Source organism: Balaenoptera ricei, chromosome 8, assembly GCF_028023285.1.
Source record: "Balaenoptera ricei isolate mBalRic1 chromosome 8, mBalRic1.hap2, whole genome shotgun sequence".
In the NCBI taxonomy this organism is placed as follows: Eukaryota; Metazoa; Chordata; class Mammalia; order Artiodactyla; family Balaenopteridae; genus Balaenoptera; species Balaenoptera ricei.
The window spans coordinates 101,029,082-101,056,052 of NC_082646.1; the positions used below are offsets into that span (position 1 = coordinate 101,029,082).

Sequence of the window (26,971 nt, forward strand, 5' to 3'; positions counted from 1 at the left end):
GTATTCTTATGTTTTAAATATTTTCCTCATTAAAATTTTTCTATTATAGCATACATAAATATAACCTAAATAAATGAAAATTCTCTGAGAGCCTTAATAAGTTTTAAGAAGATAAAGGGGTCCTGAAACCCTAAAGTTTATAAATATTTAACTACTCCCCTATTGTTGGACAGGTAGATTATTTATAGTCTTTCATAAACAACATTGTGATACAGTAGTTTTGTTAGTTCTTTGAGGCCTATTGATATTGATAAAAACATTTCATGAAAACTATTGCTCATTATTGTTTTTAAAATTTGAAATGAAATTTTTGGGAAGGCTTGGAAAACATACAGTATTCCTTGATCTTTGATTGCAAGGGAATTGAAATATTTTCCATAGAAGGGAGGAATAAAGAAATGAGACTGATTCCTTGAGCCACATGTGAAGTCATTTGGACTCTTGAGATTCTCCTTGTGTAGGTTTCTTCAACTCTGTTGGTTGGGTTAAGCACTGATAGCTACTAGGAAGATCTGCTTCCAAAATATGGGAACTGCTAAAATGCATCCCTCAGATGAAGTGCAGTAATTCCTTTTCAAGTCTGAATTTCAGATTAGACTTTTGAGGTAGGGTCGTAGTATCAACATATATTTTTTTCTTTCTTTTTGAGAATGTTGCTAATGGTAAGGGCATCACCATTGTGGGGTCCCTTTGATATTGTATGACTTGCCAACGACCAGAATTTAATGTAATAATAACATAGTATACTAAGGGTCTACAAATGGCTGGGCTGTCATCTTGTATTTAAACATTTTGAACACAACTCCATGAGGTAGGGACTATTATCATCTCTATTTTATAGAGTAGGAAATGGGGACTCTGTGAACTTAAGTAACTGGCCCAGGGTGACAAGGTAGTGAACTGGCCTCTGTCTGATTTTGAAGACTGAGGTCTTAACCAGAGTGTGGACTGTGCTTTGATATGGTACAGCTGCAAAAGTAATTTAAGCCTATTCATAAGGAGAAGGCATCTCTTGTACTATTGCCTATAATTGTCCGGTTGAATGGAAATCAAGAAGAGTTGTAATAAGGCACTAGACTCATAGGGTATTACGATTCTGTTATTGGCCAATGTTCATTGTTATTGGGGAGAATAAATGTAACAGCATTAAAGGCAATTTTGAAAAAGGGAAACAAATACCGTATGACCCAGCAATTCCACTCCTACATGTATATATATTTCCAAAAGAATTGAAAGCAGGGCCTTGAACAGTTATCTCTACACCAATGTTCATAGGAGCATGATTCACAATAGCTAAAAGGTGGAGGCAACCAAGTGTCCATCAACAGAGGAATGGATAGGCAAAATGTGGTATATCCATACGATAGAATATTATTTAGCCATAAAAAGGAACGAAGTACTGAGACATGCTATAGTGTGGATAAATCTTGAAAACATTATGCTAAGTGAAAAAAGCTGGACATAGAAGGACAACTACCATATGAATCCACTTATATGAGGTGCCTAGAATAGGCATGTTCATAGAGACAGAAGGTAGAAGAGAGGGGCTGGGAGGAGGGAGGAATGAGCGTTGTTGTTTCATGGGAACAGAGTTCGTGTTGGGGATGATGAAGTGTTTTGGGTACAGATGATGGTGATGGTGACACAACATTGTGAATGTATTTAATGCTACTGAGTTGTACACTTACAAATGGTTAAAATGATAAATATTATGTTGTATGTATTTTACTACCACAAAAAGGCAGGGAAACAAAAGTAACTCCACTCTTCTAACCCAACTGAATTCCTTTTCTATCTGTGTCCATGGTCATATATTTAGTTTATATCATTGTAATTATTATATGAATTATTTTATTTTGTATTTGAACTTTTTCTTTTTACTCCATATATATCATAACTTCCCTCCTGTAGTTGTTATGGTTTTCATGTTTTTAGTGGCTGCAGACTATTTCATCTTGTAGCCAGATCACAATGTATATAGCCCTTCCCTTTTTATGGAATATTTAGGTTATTTCTACTATTTTTATGTTTATAGAAAACTGCTGCCTTTCATGGTCTTCTGTCTGTGGAATCCCTTTAACATCAGGAATCCGGTGGTAGGGAAAGAAGATTCTCAGTTACCTTCCTTTAAGGAGAACCTACTTAAAAATTAATTTTTGAGCAGATAGTACATGCATGTGGTACAAAATTTTAAAAAATACAAAGGGTTTTACAGTGAAAATGTTCCCCTCTTTTGTCCCCTATCTACTCAACTTGCCTCTTTAGAGGTGACCTTGGTTACTGGGTAAAGAGAGAAAAGTTTTGTAAGCAAGGGCAGAAAAGAGGTCCTCTTATCTAGTTGTTTCTGGGATCTGTGCATTCATATTGCAGCTGGTTCAGTGTGTAGAGGTGAGATGATCCGAGTACAGAACCGAGAGGACTCATTGGGTGATATCACTTCTGACTCCCAGCTCTGAGCGTGGAGGGCATGTGTGCTTTTTCCCTTCGTCACTCCAGCCTCAAATGCTCCCACTTAGTGTCAACTCTATTTCAGTTTGTCTCTTCAGTATGCCTGTCTATGTTATAGAAAGATGTTTTCTTTTGAGGGAGTGATTAAAAAAAACTACTTACTGAGATATAGTACACATACTGAAAAGCACACACATCCTAAGTGCATAGTTTGATGAATCTTCACAAACAGAACCCATCTGGTCACTAGCACTCAGATCAAGAAACTGACCGTGATTTCCACTCCAGAAGACCCCCGAAGGGGGCATCTCTATGATAGCAAAAAAAACAAAAGACCAGAAAACTGATAGAATAAGCTGGTAAGTTCATCTGTGTTACAGAAGAGCCAAAATTCTTGAAAGAACTGAGTGTGTGTGTTTCTCACCTAAGTTTTAGAGTTTGCCCTATGTGAACTCATTTGAGGGTTTGATGGCAAAAGAGCAAGTTCTCTTGTCAGACTCTTTGGAATAAAGCTGGATGTTATGATGGTCATTAATAGACTTCCTTTTTTCTTCCTTTCCTCTGACCAGACCTCAGTGCAGTGTTTGATATCCGTGTGGTTAATGTCACCACAACCGACATGCAGTTGGTGTGGCGGAATACGGACAATGTTACTGGGTACATCTACTGTGTAGTGATACAGTCTGAGCACAGCTCTAACCAGACAAATAGTTCTCATGAAGCGATCACTCTCGGGGGCCTGATCCCGGGCACCTTATATAACATCACAATCTTCCCAGAAATGAACGATACCTGGGGGCAATCCAACTCCACTGCACAGTACACACGTAAGTGTCTTAGAACACCCTCCTAAGGGAGTATTCTCCCTTTCACTTGGAGGATAGGAAGTAAGCATTGGTTAAATGATGGAATAAGAGGCTCTTGTGTTTCTGGGCTCCAGGTAGAATGTGAAACTGTGTAAGCTGAAAACATCGGCCTCAGCAAATGTTCTTCTGTGCTCTTGGGGCACTTGGTGCTGAGCCATATGAACTTGGAATTGTCTTCTGAAGCAGAAAGGGATCCCATAAGCATGGAAAACATGACTATTTATTCTCTAGTCTGGAATACAGACTAGAGGAGAGTCACCCTGTCATGTTGGCATTGGAAGATGCAGCCCAAATGAGGCGCTTTGCATGCAAAAGTGAGGGAAGTACTTTGGTAATATTTGACCTAAATATATGGTAGAAGTGGTAGTTCATAATGTCTTTTTCATATGTTTTTCTCTTTCGTTAATCATATTTCAAAAACAGAAATTACATCTTGAAAATATATTTCAGATAAAGTATTAAAAGAAGCCTGAAAAACTTTCATTCTTTTGAGATTTAATCTGTATAATTATTTTCTGAATGTCTTTTTTGGAAAGCGTTCTATCTTTCGAGTCCAGCAAATATTAGCTTTATTTATTCTTTCCCAAAAGGAGCCAGGGTATTTTTATTTTTTATTAAATTAAATTTAATTTTCTGGCTATTTTTATATGCAAATAATAAAATGGTTCAAGCTAATCCATGCTTTTTTTTTTTTTTTTTTTTTAAAAACTAAGGGCCCAGCAATGTGTCCAACATTGAAGTAAGGACCAACACCACAGCAGCAACCTTAAACTGGCAGAACTTTGATAACACCTCTTTCAGGTACACCTACCGCCTTCTTATTGAGCAGGATGGAAATTCCAGCAAGGCCACATCAATAGTCACAGGCATCGGCACCACCTATGCTACAGTCACCGAGTTAACACCTGGCTCCTCATACACCGTAGAGATCTTCACACAGGTGGGGAATGTCATTGAGTCACTGGCACCTGGCTGGCAGTCATTCTGTACAGGTGAGTAGTCCCACGTGCCTCTTGGACTCCTTCTTGTGTGATGCTGGCCTTGCACGTAGGTTCTTGAAATAAACTCTAGTTGATTAGCTTTTGTGTGGTGTGTGATAATAGACCCCAAGCTCTCTTTGAGCATCCTATTAGCTTATTAGTGCTATCTTGCTGCCCGCATCATTTATTCATTCAACAGATATGTATTGAGCATTTACTATATGCCAGGCACTGTTAAAGGACACAGACAAGTCCCTGCCTTTCTGGAACTTTTATTCTGGTAGGGAAGACATAATAAACAAGATAAATAGGTTATTAGCTGATGATTAGTAAGGAGGGGGAAATAAACAAGGATGGGGGAAATGAGATGTTTATCTTGGGAAGCCTTCATTGAAAAGGTGACTTTTGGGCAAAGACTTGAAGGGTGTAAAGCAGGCCATGTGAATGTTGGGGCGTAGAGCATTACAGGCAGAGGGGCAGCCAGTGCTGGGGTGCCGAGCCTGGAGCGTGCCTGCTGTATTGAAGAAAGAGCAGGAGGTCAGGGTGGCAGAGGTGGATCCATGGGAGCAAGAGGGGGAGGGGGAGGAGGTGAGGCCCAAGATGCAAGAGGTGACGGGCCAGGCCATGGATGATGTCCGGGCTTGTAGTTCATAGTTTGGCTTTTACGCTGAAGAAGAAGACGGAAAGGATGTTGTTAAAATGGATGCTCCGCTTTTTTGCCTTTCTTGATCCTCAATGTCTCGATGCAAAAGGTGTGATCTTGGGCTTCCCTGGTGGCCCAGTGGTTGAGAATCTGCCTGCCAGTGCAGGGGACACGGGTTCGAGCCCTGGTCTGGGAAGATCCCACATGCCGCGGAGCAACTAGGCCCGTGAGCCACAATTACTGAGCCTGCGCGTCTGGAGCCTGTGCTCCGCAACGAGAGGCTGCAATAGTGAGAGGCCCGCGCACCGTGATGAAGAGTGGCCCCCGCTCACCGCAACTAGAGAAAGCCCTCGCACAGAAACGAAGACCCAACACAGCCAAAAATAAATAAATAAATAAATTAAATTAAAAAAAAAAAGTAAAAAGAATCACTCTCACAGAAAACAAAAAAATTAAAAAAAAAAAAAAAAAAAAGGTGTGATCTTTTAAAGGGAAGGAGAGCCGTGTGTTTAACTGAGGGAACTTTCAGAGAGTAATCCGGGGAATGTTTTGTGGACGGCTGTGAGTACGTCTGCTCACAGTTTTGATCGTGGGGCCTTTATCACCTCTGTATCTGTGTAGCACCCTACTCCCTACCCTCTTTGCACCTGCTTCGTCTCTTCCTTAGACCAAGCCATTCAAATGTGTTTAGGCTGATTTGGAAGGGGAAGAGGGGTCTCATCGGATCAGCCTCCCTGGCAGTGTAGGAGCTGGAACCTTGATGACCTCTGAGTTTTCACGTGGAGTGGCTAAAGGGATCCCTGAAGCTTTGAGTCCCTTCTGCTAACTCCGGCTCCATTCACCGGGTCTAGACTCTGATCTTTGGTATTTGGGTGGCTTCCATTGCTAATGTTTATCGTAGCTACAATTATTGTAGCCTGTAGCAAAAGAAAGATATCTATGAGCATTTATGAGTGGGGGTGGACGGAACAGGAACAGTGGGAGTAGGTGTGCATTGGGCAGGTTACCTTTCCAGGCCTCAGGTGGAGAATGTGGGCGTTGCACTAGGTGACTCTTTAGAACTTCTCCTGCTTTAAAACACGGCAACATTAAAGTAATGATAATATTCCTCCCCACCCCCAGTACATTAATACAGAGTTTCCCATTTACATCAGTTTTTTGTTGGCCCTCAATAAAACGCTATTGGCCCTCAGATAGGTAGAGACAAATAACACCACATTTTAGAGATGAAGAAACCGATACCATTTACCATGGATTATTTAGCCTGTTGTATGTGTAGAAAACACGCTGGACTTGGATTTAGAAAACCTGAGATCCAGTTTTGGCTTCGCCACTGACCAGCCATGTCATCTTTAGCAAATTGCTTAATCTCTCTAAGCCTCAGTTGATTCATCTGCAAAATAGGACAATATTAACCCTGCCTGTTCCAGAAGGATTGTCAGGCGGGCCCCAAAATGAGGTGACGCAGGCGAAGAAGTTGCTACCGCCTCCACTGTATTGTCGCTACCTCTCATGGAGCCCTGTGCCCGTCCAGCCTGGACCCTGACAGCCACTGTTTCATTTAATCCTCAGACAGTCCTGCAGTTGAGGCTCAGAACAGTTGGGGGACTGACCCAAGGTCACACAGTTCAGTAAGGCCCGATTCAAGGTCAGCCTCTGCCTCTTCTGTCATGCCCCATGGCTGTCTCCTCATCACCAACGGGCCAGGAACCTCCTGCTCCCCAAGTTTCAGTGTTTGCAAAGGCAAAAGTCCAAGAATCTCACGTTGTGCTGTTCTTGCCTTGCAGACCCTGCACCAGTAACCTCCTTCCACTGTGAAGTGGTCCCCAAAGAGCCAACCTTGGTCCTCAGGTGGGCCTGCCCTTTCGGCACCAACACAGGCTTCGAGCTGGAGGTCAGCCACGGAGACTGGGAAAATATGACGGACCTAGAGAGCTGCTCCTCGGAGAACGGCTCCGAGTACAGGACGGAAGTCACATATTTGAATTTTTCTACCTTGTACAACATCAGCGTCACTGCCCGGTCCTGTAACAAGATGGCACCGCCCACCCAGAACACCTGCCTCACTGGCATCACAGGTGGGCTTGAGGGAGGGCAGGGCGGCCAGGTGACATTGTGGTCACCTTGGAAAGCTGACCCAGAGGGTCTGCAAGTGTGGCCTAGAAACCTGTTTCTAAAAAAAATTTATCCAAAAATATTTGGTTTTTTTTGGCACGGACTGTTAACCCAATTCTATAGAAATCGAGTCTATATATTCTATAGAATCTATATAATCTATAGAAATCTAGTGAGGGAATTTTTTACATTCCAAAAGTTTCCTTCGTTTTACAGAATAATTTGTTGCCACCTTTTCTTTTAAGTAAGTTCCCCTAAAATGTTCAAATATACACAAAAGCAAAGGACAGTATAATGGGATCCACGTACCCATCATCACTCAGCTGAACATTTGTGAGCATTTGACCAATCTTGTTTCATTTATATCCCCTCCTCCCTTATTGGACTTCTTTGAGACCAGTCCTGGTTATTCTGTAATTTTATTTGTAAGTTTTTCAGTATATATTGCTGCAAGATAGGGACTCCTTTTCCCTTTCTTTCAAACATACTTACTTACATAGCCTTTCTTACAAACATACATACTTACATAGCCACATTACTATTGCCATTACCCTTAAAAATTTAACAATACTTTTTTTTTTGGCCATGCTGCGTGGCTTGCGAGATCTCAGTTCCCCGGCCAGGGATTGAACCTGGGCCACAGCAGTGAAAGCCCGGAATCCTAACTTCTAGGCCACCAGGGAACTCCCAACAATCCTTTTTTTTTCTTTCCTTTTTTTTTTTTTTTAATAGTGTTATCAGATAGATATTCAGTCAAGATTCATATTTCCCTAGAATCTGTATTAACAAGCTCCCCAGCTGCTTTGGGAAAGGGGATCATTCACGAGAGAGCCCCCTAGTTAATCTTTTCATGACCACCTTTTATTTTGAACTTGGAAAAAATTACTTCTTTGCTTTTTTTTTTTTAATTGAGATATGGTTGATTTACAACATTATATTAGTTTCAGGTGTACAACATAGTGATTCATGATTTTTATAGATTATACTGCATTTAAAGTTATTATACAATATTGGCTGTATTCCCTGTGCTGTATAGTATATCTTTGTCGCTTATTTATTTCATACATAGTAGTTTGTACCTCTTAATCCCCTACCCCTGTCTTGCCCCTCCCCTCTCCCCTCTCCCAACTCGTAACCAGCAGTTTGTTTTCTTTATCTATGAGTCTGTATCTGTTTTGTTATATTCATTCTTTGTTTCCTTTTTATCTGTCTTTCCCTCCCTGTGTCTTTGCCAAAATTATGTCTTAGGTCAACCTGGTTGAGTTGGTTTTGCTTTGTGCTTTTTGAATCCTGGATATACTATATCCTTTAGGGTATCAGAATGTTTCCAGACAATTTCTAAAGAATTGGTGGTTGAAGTAGTAAGAAGAAAAGGCTTCTTACTTCAGGGACACTGACTTGGAAAATGGCTGAGGGATTCTATTGACAGAGCCTTGGACTTAGGCAGACCTGGGTTTGATTGTAAAGTCTACCTTTTACCAGCTGTGTGATCTCAGAAAAGCTGCTTAACCTCTCTGAGCCTTGTTTTTCTTAGTTGTAAAAAAGGGGAAATAATACCTACCTTCCAGGACTGTTAATACAAATTAGATGAGGTAGTGTAGGTGGAAGATCACTTCAGAGCTGCCACGTATGGCTAGTCAAGTTGTGCACTGCATAGTTCCGTGGGACACCATTCATATAGTCTACTGTGTGCGTGGGACTCCTTGGAGTTGTGTAGTACACAGCTATATAGGATGGCCCTGGGTCACAATCCTTTGTGTTTCTGCAGCACTCTACAGTGTAATAGAAATGGTGAACCTTGTTGGGTACTTTTTTGTAGTTCTCTGTTTTATGATGTCATCTCAGTGGGTATAAGCCACTGAGGAACATAAACCATATCTGATCCGGTATCTCCAGGGCTGAGCACAGTACCTAGTGAAGGGAAGGAGCTTGTTAGAGTTAGTTGTTTCTGAAGCTGAGCAGTGCGTGGTAGGGTTAGATAATGACCACTCAGCATTTAGTCCAGTGATTCTCTCACTTTTTAATCTGTAGCTCCCTTTCCTCAGATGAATTTTTATGTACAAATTTAGCATGCTTTTTAAATGTACAACTTTGACACTTTTTTATTTAACATAAAAGTGGAGCTGCATTTTCTCTGAGAGAGGCAGGAAGTGGTGGTGGGATGGGTAAACCGGGGAGAGTTGGAGCGATGGTCTTTTAGCCAACACTTGTTGATTGCTTACTGTGTGCCTGGGTAAGGGGCACTATGGTGAGCGTGGCCGGCAAGGTCCCTCTAGTGTAGGACTGAGATAAACAGTGAGAAGGAAAGGATTTCCAGGCTTTGAGGTGGGTGAGCTGTCTTGGGGCAGGGAGCTGGGGACTCCTCGCTGGCCCACTAAAAGGCATAGAGCTGTGGACGGTGTGGGAGCTGGTGCTAGGAAGTGTCTGTTGAGGCAGTTGACACTTAGACGTTGGACAGCGCCTCCAAGTGGCCACTGTGGTCAGTTACTTGAGAGGTTGCTGAAGGATGGTTTAGAGCTGTGCCTTCCAATAGAAAATCATGTGAGCCTCCTGTATAATAAGAACTTTTCTAGGAGCCACATTAAGAAACTGTAAAGAGGAGCGGCTGGAAATTCCCTGGCGGTTCAGTGGTTAGAACTCTGTGCTTTCACTTCCGGGGGCCTGGGTTCGATCCCTGGTTGGGGAACTAAGATCCCACAAGCAACCTGGCATGGCCAGAAAAAAAAAAAAAGGAGGAGCTGAAATGAGTTTTGATCACATTTTATTTAACTCAGTATATTAAAAATGTTATCATTTCAACATGTAATTTGTATAAAGTGAGTTATTAATGAGATACTTTATGTCCAGACTTGGGCCTGTCACCTTTCAAGTGCTCAATGGGTACATGTGGTTAGTGGTTGCTGTATTGGACAGCATACATTTGGAGAATTGTGTTATGGTCTTTTTCTTTTTTGGAGTTCAGTTTTCTCAGTCTCCCTGAATCTTGGTTATAATAACAGAAACACTCAAACTGTATGTGGGAGACAAATTTAGGTAGAGAGAGTGTGTGTGGAGAGAGATCATCTTTAATTCACCTTTTCCTTCCTTTTGTGTTAATTTAGAGAGTGGCTTCACAAGCTTAGCTTGGGAAGGCGAGGCACAAGATCATGAAGGCCACTCACGGAATGTTCCCGTGTGGGCTTTTCTGGTTTCTGGGAAGAGGGTCAGTTGGATTTCTCTAGGCAGAGTTTTAAACCTACCCCAGCAAAAAACAAGGACTTTGGTGTGAAGGGTGCAGAGCCGGAATGCAGCCAGGTCTCAGGAGAAAGTATGTTCTCTCCATGTCATCTTTGCTTCCTTCTGGGTGACTATCTTCTCCATCATTGTTCTCTGACCAACCAATCCTGGGGCCAAGTCCATGTGCTGGCAGATGTCTGCTTTCAGCTCCCAAATTCTCACCTTGGAGTTCTACCCACACAGTCTCCGTCTTGTTTTCCTTCTTCTGCCCCCATTCTCAAAATAAGGAATCTGAGCTCTCTGGGTCAGGAGGGACTGGGGGAAGATAGAAAAGGCGCATTATCTTCTACAAACAAGGCTGCCAGGAGGCCACCCTGGCAATGTGGCTGGACCCACTGAAGGGGTCATTGTCAGCTAGGCAGGCTCCCCCAGGACTTGCCATCTTTGTTCCCCACCAGTTCCCATCCCTGCCCTTTGCTTCTGGATTTGCTTTGCATGAGCCCAGCACACAGCTTCCAGAGCAAGGGCAGAACTTGAGCGGGGCACTGCAGCAAATCCTCTCCATAATAATTTTGTTCCTTCTTCGCTTTTAAATGTTGGGTGATCATGTTTTGCTTTGTTCTGTTTCAGACCCTCCTTCTCCAGATGGATCCCCTAATATTACATCTGTCAGTCACAATTCTGTGAAGGTCAAATTCAGTGGGTTTGAAGCCAGCCATGGACCCATCAAAGCCTACGCTCTCATTCTCACCACTGGGGACGGTAAGGAGGGGTCATTATGGGTTAAACAGCCAGTGGGTGATGGCGTGACTGGGTGCCATTTTTGTGCCCACTGAAACGCATTCCTGAGACAAACACATGTCTGGTTTTATACTGTGACCCACGCTTTGGCACTCACCCTGGGGTGGGTGGGTGTAAGCCATTTGCCTGATGAGCTAGGTCAGAGGTTGACAGACTTAGTGTAAAGGGCCAGATAGCAAACATTCTAAGTTTTGCAGGCCCTACAGTCTCCTTCTCAGCTATTCAACTTTGCCGTTGTAGTGTGAAAGCAGCCGTAGAAGATACAGAAAGAGTCAGTATGTCTGTTCCAGTATTTACCAAAAGGGGTGGCTGGCTGGATTTGGCCCATGGCCATGACTTGCTTATCTCTGATCTACGTTTTTCATCTCTTTTGCAGCACAGGGTCTTTTAGGTGGCAGAATATTAGTTTTAACCAAGTTTGTCACACACACAGACACAGGCACACACACACACACACACACACTCATATGAACACGCACACACAAATCATCCTCAAAGGGTGACTTTCTCTTGGAAGAAAAAAGGAAAAGATTTGCATTTGTAGTGGGAACTTGCAAAGAGCATTGTCATAGCTGAGAGAGGAGGTGGATTAAATGCTGCTTTTCCTTAAAGGGCTCCATTACATTCCCTGGAAGTGAGACGGGAATGATTTGAGGGTGTCTTTGTTAGCTGTGTGTGGGTGCTTTGCCCAAGGTCTGGGTTTAAAGCGGTGAGTTTTGGAAATTCCCTGGCAGTCCAGTGGTTAGGACTCAGTGCTTTCAATACCAGGGGCCCGGGTTCAATCCCCGGTCGGGGAAATAAGATCCCGCGGCCAAAAAAATGAAAAAAAGTGCAGAGTTTTGCTGTTTTTGGTGATTCTTTAAACTAACTGTGAATTATGCAGTGCCACCCCTGCCCAGTCTCACAGCCTGTGATGCTGTCCTTATCTTCCCGAAGAAGACAGAGCTCAAACACACTGTCAGGGCTGCGGGGATGCAGGAAGACAAGGGATTTGCTGGTGTTGTAAACCTGCAGCTAAATCTCAAAAAGAGACATTGAGATCTCTCTCTCTCTCTCTCTCTTTCTGTCTTTTGTTTTGGGTCTGTTTCAAACACCTAGTCATTTTGCTGTGAAGGTATTCAGCAAATCCCAAGCTCAGACCTTTGCTGAACAGGGGAGATGATATTGCATACTGACTAGCCTGACCAGTACCAGCCTGTGATGGATGAGATCACACCCTCCGCGTCAGGTGGTCTGGGTTAGAAATACGACTCTACCACGTAGGCAATGCAGCTTGGGGCCCAGGTCTTTTTAGCTTTCTGTGTCTCATTTTCCCACCTGTAAAATGGGAGTAGTAAGCCTATGCGATGAGATTATTGTGGGGATTAAATGAGTTAGTGTAAGTAAAGCCCTTAGAACTTAATATAAGGAAAACCTGGCAGAGAGAGCATACGTGAGAGATGGCAGCTGTCACCACCATCACCCTAGTCATTATTTAGAAACGAGGGAAACTTAAATCTCTGCAATCACTTTCTTATGGCTTTCCTTCTGTGTGTCTTTCTTAGCTGTTCACCCGTCAGCAGATGTATTGAGATATACGTACGAAGATTTCAAAAAGGGGGACTCGGATACTTATGTGACATACCTCATAACAACAGAAGAAAAAAGATATTCTCAGGGCTTATCTGAAGTCTTGAGATACGAAATCAATGTTGGGAACGAGTCCACCACGCATGGCTATTACAACGGGAAGCTGGAACCTCTGGGTTCCTATCGGTAATGCCTTGTGGTTCTTGCCCTTTGGGGGCTGGGCCCCTGAGTGCAAAACTATATGTGCCTGGGCCGTCAGACACTTCTCAGCCACCCCTCTTTCCTCTTGTCACCCCACAGGGCTTCTGTGGCTGGCTTCACCAATATTACCTTCAACCCTCACGGTGATGGACTCATAGACGGGGCTGAGAGCTACGTGTCCTTCAGTCGCTATTCAGATGCTGTTTTCTTGCCCCAGGATCCAGGTAGAGGAGCATCTTAGCAATGCATTGACTTTTTGCTTCCAGTATCCACAGGAGCATGGGGGTCTGCACACCTCCCTGGGGCCCCCAGGAGGGTTGGAGAGCTTGGTCTCTCCTCTCAGAAGCTGAGATGTCACTGGGCCATGAGGACTGAGCTCAGCTTCCTCTTCTGAGGTCCCCACAGGCCCCGCCCACCACACTCCCTTCTCTGAATTCCAGTTACACTTCCAATCGGCAAACACTGTTTGGTCCATTTTTCTCCGTGTAGTCATTTGTGTGCCCATGTACCAGACACACATGTGACTTTTAGTGCATGGAACCCTTGAATATTAGGATCAGAAGGAGCCATGGGAATCATCTTGTCCAACTCCCATTTTATTTTATTTTTAAAAAATTTATTGAGAGAGGGCAAACAGCAGAAGCAAGAAGAACTACACTCCTGCAGCCTGTGGAACAAAAACCACAGTCACAGAAAGAGAGACAAGATGAAAAGGCAGAGGGCTATGTACCAGATGAAGGAACAAGATAAAACCCCAGAAAAACAACTAAATGAAGTGGAGATAGGCAACCTTCCAGAAACAGAATTCAGAATAATGATAGTGAAGATGATCCAGGACCTTGGAAAAAGAATGGAGGCAAAGATTGAGACGATGCAAGAAATGTTGAACAAAGACCTAGAAGAATTAAAGAACAAACAAACAGAGATGAACAATACAATAACTGAAATGAAAACTACACTAGAAGGAATCAATAGCAGAATAACTGAGGCAGAAGAACAGATAAGTGACCTGGAAGACAGAATGGTGGAATTCACAGCTGCAGAACAGAATAAGGAAAAAAGAATGAAAAGAAATGAAGACAGCCTAAGAGACCTCTGGGACAACATTAAACGCAACAACATTCGCATTATAGGGGTCCCAGAAGCAGAAGAGAGAGAGAAAGGACCAGAGAAAATATTTGAAGAGATTATAGTCGAAAACTTCCCTAACATGGGAAAGGAAATAGCCACCCAAGTCCAGGAAGCACAGAGAGTTCCATACAGGATAAACCCAAGGAGAAACACGCCGAGACACATAGTAATCAAATTGGCAAAAATTAAAGACAAAGAAAAATTATTTGAAAGCAGCAAGGGAAAAACGACAAATAACATACAAGGGAACTCCCATAAGGTTAACAGCTGATTTCTCAGCAGAAACTCTACAAGCCAGAAGGGAGTGGCATGATATACTTAAAGTGATGAAAGGGAAGAACCTACAACCAAGATTACTCTACTCGGCAAAGATCTCATTCAGATTCGAAGGAGAAATCAAAAGCTTTACAGACAAGCAAAAGCTAAGAGAATTCAGCACCACCAAACCAGCTCTACAACAAATGCTAAAGGAACTTCTCTAAGTGGGAAACACAAGAGAAGAAAAGGACCTACAAAAACAAACCCAAAACAATTAAAAAAATGATCATAGGAACATTCATATCGATAATTACCTTAAACGTGAATGGGTTAAATGCTCCAACCAAAAGACACAGGCTTGCTGAGTGGATACAAAAACAAGACCCATATATATGATGTCTACAAGAGACCCACTTCAGACCTAGGGATACATTCAGACTGAAAGTGAGGGGGTGGAAGAAGATATTCCATGCAAATGGAAATCAAAAGAAAGCTGGAGTAGCAATACTCCTATCAGATAAAATAGACTTTAAAATAAAGAATGTTACAAGAGACAAGGAAGGACACTACATAATGATCAAGGGATCAATCCAAGAAGAAGATATAACAATTATAAATATATATGCACCCAACATAGGAGCACCTCAATACATAAGGCAACTGCTAACAGCTATAAAAGAGGAAATCGACAGTAACACCATAATACTGGGGGACATTAACACCTCACTTACACCAATGGACAGATCATCCAAAATGAAAATAAATAAGGAAACAGAAGCTTTAAATGACACAATAGACCAGATAGATTTAATTGATATTTATAGGACATTCCATCCAAAAACAGCAGATTACACTTTCTTCTCAAGTGCGCATGGAACATTTTCTAGGATAGATCACATCTTGGGTCACAAATTAAGCCTCAGTAAATTTAAGAAAATTGAAATCATATCAAGCATCTTTTCTGACCACAGCGCTATGAGATTAGAAATGAATCACAGGGAAAAAAACATAAAAACACAAACACATGGAGGCTAAATAATATGTTACTAAATAACCAAGAGATCACTGAAGAAATCAAAGAGGAAATCAAAAAATACCTAGAGACAAATGACAATGAAAACACGATGATCCAAAACCTCTGGGATGCAGCAAAAGCAGTTCTAAGAGGGAAGCTCATAACAATTCAAGGTCACCTCAATAAACAAGAAAAAGATCAAATAAACAATCTAACCTTACACCTAAAGGAACCAGAGAAAGAAGAACAAACAAAACCCAAAGTTAGCAGAAGGAAAGGAATCATAAAGATCAGAGCAGAAATAAATGAAATAGAAACAAAGAAAACAATAGCAAAGATCAATAAAACTAAAAGCTGGTTCTTTGAGAAGATAAAGTTGATAAACCATTAGCCAGACTCATCAAGAAAAAGAGGGAGAGGACTCAAATCAATAAAATTAGAAATGAAAAAGGAGAAGTTACAACAGACACTGCAGAAATACAGAGCATCCTAAGAGACTACTACAAGCAACTCTATGCCGATAAAATGGACAACCTGGAAGAAATGGACAAATTCTTAGAAAGGTATAACCTTCCAAGACTGAACCAGGAAGAAATAGAAAATATGGACAGACAAATCACAAGTAATGAAATTGAAACTGTGATTAAAAATCTTCCAACAAACAAAAGTCCAGGACCAGATGGCATCATAGGTGAATTCTATCAAACATTTAGAGAAGAGCTAACACCCATCCTTCTCAAACTCTTCCAAAATATTGCAGAGGAAGGAACACTCCCAAACTCATTCTACAAGGCCACCATCACCCTGATACCAAAACCAGACAAAGATACTACAAAAAAAGAAAATTACAGACCAATATCACTGATGAATATAGATGCAAGAATCCTCAACAAAATACTAGCAAACAGAATCCAACAACACATTAAAAGGATCATACACCATGATGAAGTGGGATTTATCCCAGGGATGCACGGATTCTTCAATATATGCAAATCAATCAGTGTGATACACCATATTAACAAATTGAAGAATAAAAAACATATGATCATCTCAATAGATGCAGAAAAAGCTTGTGACAAAATTCAACACCGATTTATGATAAAAACTCTCCAGAAAGTGGGCATAGAGGGAGCCTACCATAACATAATAAAGGCCATATATGTCAAACCCACAGCAAACGTCATTCTCAATGGTGAAAAACTGAAAGCATTTCCTCTAAGATCAGGAACAAGACAAGGATGTCCACTCTCGCCACTATTATTCAACATAGTTCTGGAAGTCCTAGCCATGGCAATCAGAGAAGAAAAAGAAATAAAAGGAATACAAATTGGAAAAGAAGAAGTAAAACTGTCACTGTTTGCAGATGACACGATACTATACATAGAGAATCCTAAAGATGCCACCAGAAAACTACTAGAGCTAATCAATGAATTTGGTAAAGTTGCAGGATACAAAATTAATGCACAAAAATCTCTTGCATTCCTGTACACTAATGATGAAAAATCTGAAAGAGAAGTTAAGGAAACAGTCCCATTTACCACTGCAACAAAAAGAATAAAATACCTAGGAATAAACCTACCTAGGGAGACAAAAGACCTGTATGCAGGAAACTATAAGACACTGATGAAAGAAATTAAAGATGATACCAACAGATGGAGAGATATACCATGTTCTTGGATTGGAAGAGTCAATATTATGAAAATGACTATACTACCCAAAGCAATCTACAGATTCAATGCAATCCCTATGAAATTACCGATGACATTTTTTACGGAACTAGTACAAAAAATTTAAAATTTGTATGGAGACACAAAAGACCCCGAATAGCCAAAGCAGTCTTGAGGGGAAAAAATGGAGCTGGAGGAATCAGACTTCCTGACTTCAGACTATACTATAAAGCTACTGTAATCAAGACAATATGGTACTGGCACAAAAACAGAAACATAGATCAATGGAACAAGATAGAAAGCCCAGACATAAACCCACACACCTATGGTCAACTAATCTATGACAAAGGAGGCAAGGATATACAATGGAGAAAAGACAGTCTCTTCAATAAGTGGTGCTGGGAAAACTGGACAGCTACATGTGAAAGAATGAAATTAGAACACTCCCTAACACCATACACAAAAACAAACTCAAAATGGATTCGAGACCTAAATGTAAGACCGGACACTATAAATCTCTTAGGGGAAAACATAGGAAGAACACTCTCTGACATAAATCACAGCAAGATCTTTTTTGATCCACCTCCTAGAGTAATGGAAATAAAAACAAAAATAAACAAATGGCCCCTAATGAAACTTAAAAGCTTTTGCACAGCAAAGGAAACCATAAACAAGACAAAAAGACAACCCTCAGAATGGGAGAAAATATTTGCAAACGAATCAATGGACAAAGGATTAATCTCCAAAATATATAAACAGCTCATGCAGCTCAATATTAAAGAAACAAACAACCCAATCCAAAAATGGGCAGAAGACCTAAATAGACATTTCTCCAAAGAAGACAAACAGATGGCCAAGAAGCACATGAAAAGCTGCTCAACATCACTAATTATTAGAGAAATGCAAATCAAAACTACAATGAGGTATCACCTCACACCAGTTAGAATGGGCATCATCAGAAAATCTACAAACAACAAATGCTGGAGAGGGTGTGGAGAAAAGGGAATCCTCCTACACTGTTGGTGGGAATGTAAATTGACACAGCCACTATGGAGACCAGTATGGAGGTTCCTTTAAAAACTAAAAATAGAATTACCATTTGACCCAGCAATCCCACTACTGGGCATATACCCAGAGAAAACCATAATTCAAAAAGACACATGCACGCCAATATTCATTGCAGCACTATTTACAATAGCCAGGTCATGGAAGCATCCTAAATGCCCATCGACAGACAAATGGATAAAGAAGATGTGGTACATATATACAATGGAATATTACTCAGCCATAAAAAGGAACGAAATTGAGTCATTTGTTGAGACGTGGATGGATCTAGAGACTGTCATACAGAGTGAAGTTAAGTCAGAAAGAGAAAAACAAATATCGTATATTAACGCATATATGTGGAACCTAGAAAAATGGTACAGATGAACTGGTTTGCAGGGCAGAAAATGAGACACAGATGTAGAGAACAGACATATGGACACCAAGGGGGGAAAGCGGTGGGGTGGTGGTGGTGGTGGTGTGATGAATTGGGTGATTGGGATTGACATGTATACACTGTTGTGGATAAAATTGATGACTAATAGGAACCTGCTGTATAAAAAAATAAATAAAAAAGTTCAAAAAGAAATTAATTGAAATATAGTTGATTTACAATGTTGTGTTAGTTTCTGGTGCACAGCAAAGTGATTCAGTTATACACATATATATTCTTTTTCATATTCTTTTCCATTATGGTTTATCACAGGATATTGAATATAGTTCCCTGTGCTCTACAGTAGGACCTTGTTGTTTATCCATCCTATATGTAATAGTTTGCATCTGCTAATCCCAAACTCCCAGTCCTTCCCTCCCCCACCCTCCCTCCCCGTTGGCAACCACAAGTCTGTTCTCTGTGTCTGTGAGTCTGTTTCTATTTCGTAGATAGATTCATTCTTGTCATATTTTCGATTCCACATAAAAGTGATATCATATGGCATGTCTTCCTCTTTCTGACTGACTTCACTTTAGTTGTCTGTGAACACCTCTTGAAGTGCCTCCCATTTGGACTTTTCCCAGGTGTCATATGTGGAGCAGTGTTTGGATGTATCTTTGGTGCCTTGGTTATTGTGGCCGTAGGAGGCTTCCTCTTCTGGAGAAAGAAAAGGTGACTATTGCTTATGTTAACAATATTATCCTACTTTTAAAGGGAGCTTTGTATTGTGGGTAACCAGACAGTCACACAGGTGGAAGGGATAGTATAATGAGCCCCCAGGTCCCCATCATCCAGAGTCTTCACCGTCTGGCCAGTCTTATTTCATCTCAGTCTCTGAGCTGGAGGGTTTTATTTTATTTATTTATTTATTTAAAAAAATTTTTTTAAAAGCATTTATTATTTTTTTAATATGTTTATTTATTTGGTTGCACCGGGTCTTAGTTGTGGCAGGCAGGCTCCTTAGTTGGGGCTTCAGGGCACCTTAGTTGCGGCATGTGGGATCTAGTTTCCTGACCAGGGATCGAACCCAGGCCCCCTGCATTGGGAGCTCAGAGTCTTAACCACTGGACCACCAGGGAAGTCCCTGTGAGCTGGAGGGTTTTAAAGCATTAGGTCATGGTAAACACTGCAACAGAGGGCGCTGCTTTCAAACAGGCGTTCTAGTTCACAAACCAAAGTGTTAAGAGATGGCATTTTAGAGTCAGCTAAGTTTGAACACACGCTCTGTCTCTGACTGGCGGTTAGGGAGCTTGGCTTTAATGTCTTGGATAATCTATGATACGGGGATGGTAACAGTGCCTAACTCATGACGCTGAGGAGCATTAAATAAAAAAAAGTGCTTTGACAGTATCTTATACCTTTTATGCTATTATTATTTTATCAGTACAGTTACTCTTTGGGGTAGTTAAATAGTAAAAATAGCAACTCTGTCTTGAGCACTTACTGTGTGCCTGGACTTGTGCTTTCCATGAATTCTCTCATGCATGAGGCTCTATGAGGCAGGTCTCCCAAGCCCATTACAAGGATGCAGAAGCTGAGTGTAGGAAGTGTGGAAATGGACTTGAACCTGGTCTTTGCTTTTCATTGCACACCCACCTGCCTGACCATGCAGGGTGTGAAGCCTGTGCATCAACTGGGATTTATTCGCTGTTATCGGGTGCTGCCAGCCAGGGGATTTCATCCTGGCCCAGGGTTTCTAATGCATCCTACGCCTGGTCTTCTGCCACCGCCTTGCTCTCGTGGGTTGACAGGCAGTGCCCGTATTACATCGTTTTGCATTAGATTCTGATTTTTTTTTTCCGAAGGAGGGGTCAAAAACAGCTTTATTGTTTCTTATTAAAAGAAAAGTTATACATATTTATGGCAAAAAATAAAAAAACAACAAAAAACAGAAAAGAAGGGCAAAGTAAAGAAGTAATCCATAATCACACCTATACAAAACTACTCTTAACATCGATGTGATTTCAAAACTCACACAAATACACACACACATCCACACAAACAGAATCATATTATACATATCATTTTCTGGCCTGCTTTGTTCACAAGACATTGTGGATGGCTTCAGTTCTTCTTCATTTTAAGTGGCTATTGAGTATTCAGCTGTATGGAAATTATTCAACCAATTTCCTGATGTTTTTAGGTATTTTGTTTGTTTGTTTGTTTGCCACAGTTGCTTATCCTTGTATGTAAATCTGGGCACATTCATGATTACTCCCTTAGGCTAAATTCCAAACTGGGTAATTGCTGGGTCAGTGGGTATGCATGTTATCAATTTTGATACGTGCTGCGAAATTGCCTTCCAGAAAGTTTTTTTTTTCTTCTAACGCCAGCATGGGGTTTAGCCAGCAATACAGGAGAGTGCCAGGTGCCCGACCACCTTGCCGACACTGGATGTATTTTCTGGTTTATTACATTAACTTTATCAGAAAGGCTTTCTCAAAGCCAAAACCAAAGCCAAACGAATAACAAACCAAGAAAACAAAAACCAGAGCACTAAATAACAGAGCGTGGCTTTACGCTAGGGTGGTGCTGCTGATATGTATTTGCCCAGAGAAATTCCTACACATTGCTTGAGTAAGATTCTTCGATACTTTTAGACGGTATAAAAGAGAGTAACTTCACAGGCTTATACTCAGCATTTGCTGCTTAGACCGTTAAGCTTAGTATTCGTGAGCAGGATGTAATGCTGTGTATGAACTAATGCTCAGCGAAAAGGCATTTTGTAGATACACAAAGGGGACAAAGCACAAAATTAAGCTGTTTTGATCTAATGGGTCTTTTTTTTTCTTTCAAAACAGGAAAGATGCCAAGAACAATGATGTGTCCTTTTCTCAAATTAAGTAAGTCTCTAGAGTTATGCACCTTAATACATTTAATCCCTCAATCTGTTCAGTGCCTATTTTGAGGTTTTTTTTTTGATGGAAACTGCTGCCATTTTTCCTGATTGACAGGTTTGGACCTAATCATCCAGAAGTTCTTATTAGCCTTGTTATTCTGCAAGGAACCTGTGTTTCCTATTCTCCTGAAGCTAACTTCCTTCCTGTGTTGTACAATGGCAAGGGGAACCATACTTTTGCCATATAGTCTACCAACAAATATATATTTTGTGATTCAAAAAAGGTTATGAAGATCTAGGAGGAGAGAACTTGCTCAAAGTCACAAAACCAATCAGTTATATAACAGGGTCTAGAAGTCAGATTTCCTGATGCATATTTCATTGTTTTGTAAATAACATTATAGTGCCACCACCTGCCACCGCCCGCCTGCCTGCCTATTGTATTATAGGTTTTCTTTGGGAAGATGTTTACTATCATCTCCAGAGTCATGGTTGAGTCATTTTTTTCTAACTGCTTATTTTTTTTCTTTCCTTTTCTATGATGAAGACCTAAAAAGTGAGTAAACTCTCCACTTTAAAAAAAAATAACTTGTATTTTTCTATTTTGAGCGTGAACTTGGTTGAGTGCAAAAAATCCTGTTTTGTTTTCCTAGATCCAAGTTAATCAAAGTGGAGAATTTTGAGGCCTACTTTAAGAAACAGCAAGCTGACTCCAACTGTGGATTTGCGGAAGAATATGAAGTATGTGGCTATAAATGTTATGTTTTTAATTGCTCTACGTTTTCCCTGAAAGTTGGAAAACTGTCTGTTTCCGTTTTATGGTGAAGTTTTGGGTGAGAGGCAGCCCTCTTTGAGGGGAGAGAGAAGCTCTTGCATGTCCCCTGGGGGCCCCTCTGAAACCTCTTGGAGAGGATCCCTCCTTGCTTCATCCAGCTTCTGGAAGCCCCAAGCATTCTTGACTTGTGGCCATATAACCTCCATCTTCACATGTCTCCCTTGTATGTCTGTATCTCAGTGTCTTTTCTCCTCTTATAAAGACACCAGTGATATTGCGTTAAGGGCCTTGCCCTACTGCAGTATGACCTCATCTTATCTTGAGTACATCTGCGAAAGCTGTATTTTCAAATCAGATTTCATTCACACGTATCGGGGGTTAGAAGTTCTGCATATCTATTTGAGGGACGCAATGTTACCCATAACATCTCTGCATTCCCACTTTGTTCTGTCATACTCTCTGAGTAGTATAACTAACATTTGAACACTGAGTAAATGAACAACTCATATGTTCTGTTTTTAGGATCTGAAGCTTGTTGGAATTAGTCTACCTAAGTACGCAGCTGAACTGGCTGAGAATAGAGGAAAAAATCGCTATAATAATGTTCTACCCTGTAAGTTGTTTTTTCCACATTACTTTCCCTTTTTTCCATCACTGGCATCACATCTCTAACAGTAAAGGGGAGAAGAATCCAGATACAAACTAACCACTTCCATAGCCATTCCTTAGTCACCTTCTGTGTGCTAAGCACGGTGTTTAGGCATATGCCATTGAATTCAATCCTCACAATAGCCTTAGGAAATAGGTAGTAGAATAGTCGCTTAGCAGATGAGGAAAATGAGGCACAGAGTGGCTAGGTGATTTGTCCAGAGTCACACGGATAGTCATGGCGGGACCAGACTTGGACCGGGTCTGTCCGTTTCATTCAGGGAGAAGGCCAGAGTCTGTGCTTTGAACCCCTTTATTCCCACAGCTCTTTTATTTCAGTTAGTATAGTTCTGGAATGAAAGGGAGAAGGAGGAGGGCAGGCAGGGAGTAATGCTTTCTTTTTGTCCAGACACGTCTCTGGTTGGCTGCGTACGTTCCATGGCTAAATATGAATTACATTTGGGTTCATTCCTGTCTTTTTTTTTTTTTTTTTTTAATTGTCTGTTTTACTTGAAGTTGTGTTTTTCTTTCCTGGCCTGAAATGTTAACTTCTGCCTAGATTCAGGATTTTCTAGCTCCTCCCTTCTTTCTCTTCATTCCTCGCCGCCCCTCCAGCACTTATATTGACAGCAGACATTGACTCATGCGTGTTCTGAGAGAAACGCTTTTAAAACTAGGCTGTCGGGATCTGCCTCAGCTCTGCGCTTTGAGGGTTAACTCAGGATTATTGGCCTGTTCTTGTGGATGTCTGTGGAGATTTTCAGAGCCAGAGTTTGGCTGTTGTTTTTATTGGGAAGATTTTAGGCTGAAACTCATGTTGGTAACTGGGTTTAGAATTGTTATTTTGTTCAGGGGAGGGTGAGATAGCGGATAGTCAAAGACAGGGAAACATAGGAGCTGCTGCTTATAGCTCAGGCTGATAGTTGAGATTTTAAGGATATTATTTCATTTCTGGAGTTGGACAATTTTGTGTGTGTGTTTTTTGAGATGACAGTATATAGGAAACATGAGAATTTTATGCTTTACATCCTTCCACTTATAGTAGTCTTTTTTAAAAAAAGTGAAATATAGTTGATTTACAATATTCTGTTAATTTCTGCTGTACAGCAAAGTGATTCCATTTTATATATATATATATAACATATATATATATATACACACACTTTTTTTCATATTCTTTTCCATATGGTTTATTATAGGATATTGAATATAGTTCAGTATAACTGTGTTATACAGAACCATGTTGTTTATCTATTTTATATATAGTAGTTTGAATCTGCTAATCCCAAACTCCTAAGTTATCCCCCCACCCCCTTTCCCCTTGGATAACCATATGTTTGTTTTCTATGCCTGTGAGTCTGTTTCTGTTTTGTAAATAAGTTCATTTGTGTCATATCTTAGATTCCACATATACCACTTATAATAGTCTTATACATTCAGTTTATTCTTGCATTTGGGACTGTCTTTTTATGACAACTTTTTTTTATGAGAATAGAGCAAGTGTGAATGGCTTAACTGAGTATCTACCCTGCTGTAGTGGGAAGGGCACTGGATTTGAATTCTGACTGCCATTCACCAGATGAAAGTGCTTGGAAAAATCACTTAATCTCTCTGACCCTCAGTTTCCTCCTCTTTAAAATGGGCACAGAAGCTTGTAGTGTGGTTATGAGGAGTAAATAACATTGCTGAGGGCCTTCCCTGGCTCATGGTACTCACCCAAGGATGGTAATAGTTGGTTTCACCTGAGAAGGCGGTCTGGAGTGGTTAAGACCTTGGGACCTGGTGCCAGGCTGCCCGGGTTCGAACTGTGGCTCTGCCACTGACTAGCTCTGCCCAGGTGATCATGTAACTTCTCTGTGCCATAGTCACATCTGGTGACTGTGGGAATGAAATAAGGTCGTGGATGTAAAACGCCAAGCCATGCAGCTTCAAGGTGTGATGGAGCCCCTGTGTTGCCACTTTGTACTTTTTTCTCTTGTATTCAACTCACCTCATACCTTTGCTTCTATTCTAATATGGAACTTTTTTCTTTGAATGTCACAGACGATATATCCCGTGTCAAACTTTCAGTCCATGCCCATTCAACTGACGACTACATCAATGCCAACTACATGCCTGTAAGTGGAGAGCGGGGCTCATAGTGCTGGCTGGTTAGGAGGAGGTCCTCAGAACTCCTCTTGCTGTCTCTTTGAGGGTGAATATGTGCTACTTTCCATTTTTAGGGCTACCATTCCAAGAAAGATTTTATTGCCACACAAGGACCTTTACCCAACACTTTGAAAGATTTTTGGCGTATGGTTTGGGAGAAAAATGTCTATGCCATTGTCATGTTGACCAAGTGTGTTGAACAGGGAAGGGTAAGTATCTTTTATTTTTATTATGATTCAGTTCAATTCGTTCATTCATATTTACTGTGGTGGGAGGGTATCTTAAAAATGATTTGTCTTTTTTCAAAAAACACTCCCCCAAACATTAGCACCTCTGTTCTTAGAAGTGTGTTTTCTGACTTTTTCTCCTCTAAGAGAAAAGTTTTAGAAAAACGTTAAAAAAGTCTATGTTATCATTACCTTCCTTTGTGGCCAGTATTCATTAAGTCACTGCTGCTGGCATTAGTGAACAGCAGGAGTTGGGTTAGTGAGGCGGGAGAAGTCACGTGCAGCTCCGTTCTTCATCAGCTCTGTGAATGAGTGCAAGCCCGACCTGCCTCCAAGCAACCAGCTGCACCTGTGAGATGACCAATTTGACCAACTCAGTGATTTTCAAACTTAGTCTAGAGCATTGGGACCCTTTATGCAAAATTTCTGATGTATCCCCAGAGAAGTCTTAGCAGTTCCCTCTCCCATCTGATGGCCTGGAATCCCCCCAGCCACTTCCATCAAAGATAAGATTTCTTCTAGTAATAAAAATCCCATCTTTCCATAAATGGACCAAGGAGAATTGAAAAACATGGGCTAAACTCAGAAAGCCTGTGCCTGAGGAATAGGACCTAATGTGCTTTCTGAATTTTTTCATGTAGGTTCGTTACTTGAAGAATAGGATAGGAGTCAAGTCCCTTTTCTTTTTGGGCCATGCTAGTTCCCCAACCAGGGGTCAAACCCGTGCCCCCCTGCATTGGAAGGGCAGAATCTTAACCGCTGGACCACCAGGGAAGTCCCAAGGAGTCAAGTCCCTAAGCCAGTGGTTCAGAAACTTTAACGTGCATCAGAGTCACCTGGAGGGTGGTTCCGCCTCCAGAGTTTCTAATTCAGAGGGTCTGGGTGGACCTCCGAGTTGCATTTCTGACAATTCCCGGTGCTGCTCCAGGGTGCATGCTTTGAGTAGCACTATCCCGGAGATAGTGCCAACCTGTCAGGCATCATTTCTTTTTTTCTTCTTTTTTTAATAGTAGAGCTTTTATTTAATTAATTTATTAATTAATTTTTGGCTGCGTTGGGTCTTTGTTGCTGCACGCAGGCTTTCTCTAGTTGTGGCGAGCGGGCTCTAGAGCCCAGGCTCAATAGTTGTGACGCACGGGCATAGTTGCTCTGCGGCATGTGGGATCTTCCCGGACCAGGGCTCGAACCCGTGTCCCCTGCACTGGCAGACAGATTCTTAACCACTGTGCCACCAGGGAAGTCCCTGGGCATCATTTCTTTTAATGTTCTGTTCTTTCACTTTAATTTAGCAGATGTTTATCCAGCTCCAAGTTATGTGTAACGTCCTGTGCTAGGGGCTGGGGTTGGAGGAAGGAAAGGTAACAAAGAACAGTTAAGAGGTGGTTCCCTTCTTCATATTATTTGTGACACAGAAGGTTGGGTTCTGCACCCACTTCTTGCATTAGAACAGGTTATTATGCAAACGAAAGGCCATTGCTTATGAATGCAAATAAACTTTATGGTGCTGTTGAGCCCAGGGCCTCACACATGGAACATTCTCCTAAATATCTGTTAGATAAATGAAAACGACATAGTTAAATTAACGAAGAACAAGAAGATGAATTTAATGGGTCCTTGTTCATCATCAGTCGGAAGAGAAGTGGATGTTACTGACGCTGGGTGAAAGGGGAAGAGAGCCAGTGTATTTTCTGCACTAGATTCTCCATATATGTTATTTTTTCCTATGACAGCCCTGTGAGGTGTTATTATTTTATAGATGGGGAAACTGAAGCTTAGAGTTTAAGAACTTACCCACAAGGTAGTAACATAAATCCAGCGGGTAAGAGACAACCTGGGCAAAAGCTCCATGTCAGTATGTGTCCCAGTCCTGTGTTCTTTCTTGGAGCAGTGGTCCAGAAGCCGGGATCTTTTAAAAAATACAGATCCCTGGGTCAGAGTCAGCATCTC

General features: G+C 41.3%; 1 protein-coding gene across 1 annotated transcript in view; it reads left to right on the forward strand.

The window, feature by feature from the left end:
* Positions 1-26,971, forward strand: part of PTPRJ (protein tyrosine phosphatase receptor type J) — a 165,211-nt gene that overhangs the window by 128,868 nt on the left and 9,372 nt on the right. Inside the window, exons 8-19 of the mRNA XM_059929944.1 lie at positions 3,018-3,275; positions 4,028-4,306; positions 6,725-7,015; positions 10,899-11,030; positions 12,614-12,824; positions 12,939-13,063; positions 18,972-19,059; positions 21,189-21,230; positions 21,880-21,967; positions 22,524-22,614; positions 24,693-24,766; positions 24,872-25,006. Of these exons, the coding sequence (XP_059785927.1) occupies positions 3,018-3,275; positions 4,028-4,306; positions 6,725-7,015; positions 10,899-11,030; positions 12,614-12,824; positions 12,939-13,063; positions 18,972-19,059; positions 21,189-21,230; positions 21,880-21,967; positions 22,524-22,614; positions 24,693-24,766; positions 24,872-25,006 (1,814 nt within the window). The remainder of the gene's footprint in view (positions 1-3,017; positions 3,276-4,027; positions 4,307-6,724; positions 7,016-10,898; positions 11,031-12,613; positions 12,825-12,938; positions 13,064-18,971; positions 19,060-21,188; positions 21,231-21,879; positions 21,968-22,523; positions 22,615-24,692; positions 24,767-24,871; positions 25,007-26,971) is intronic.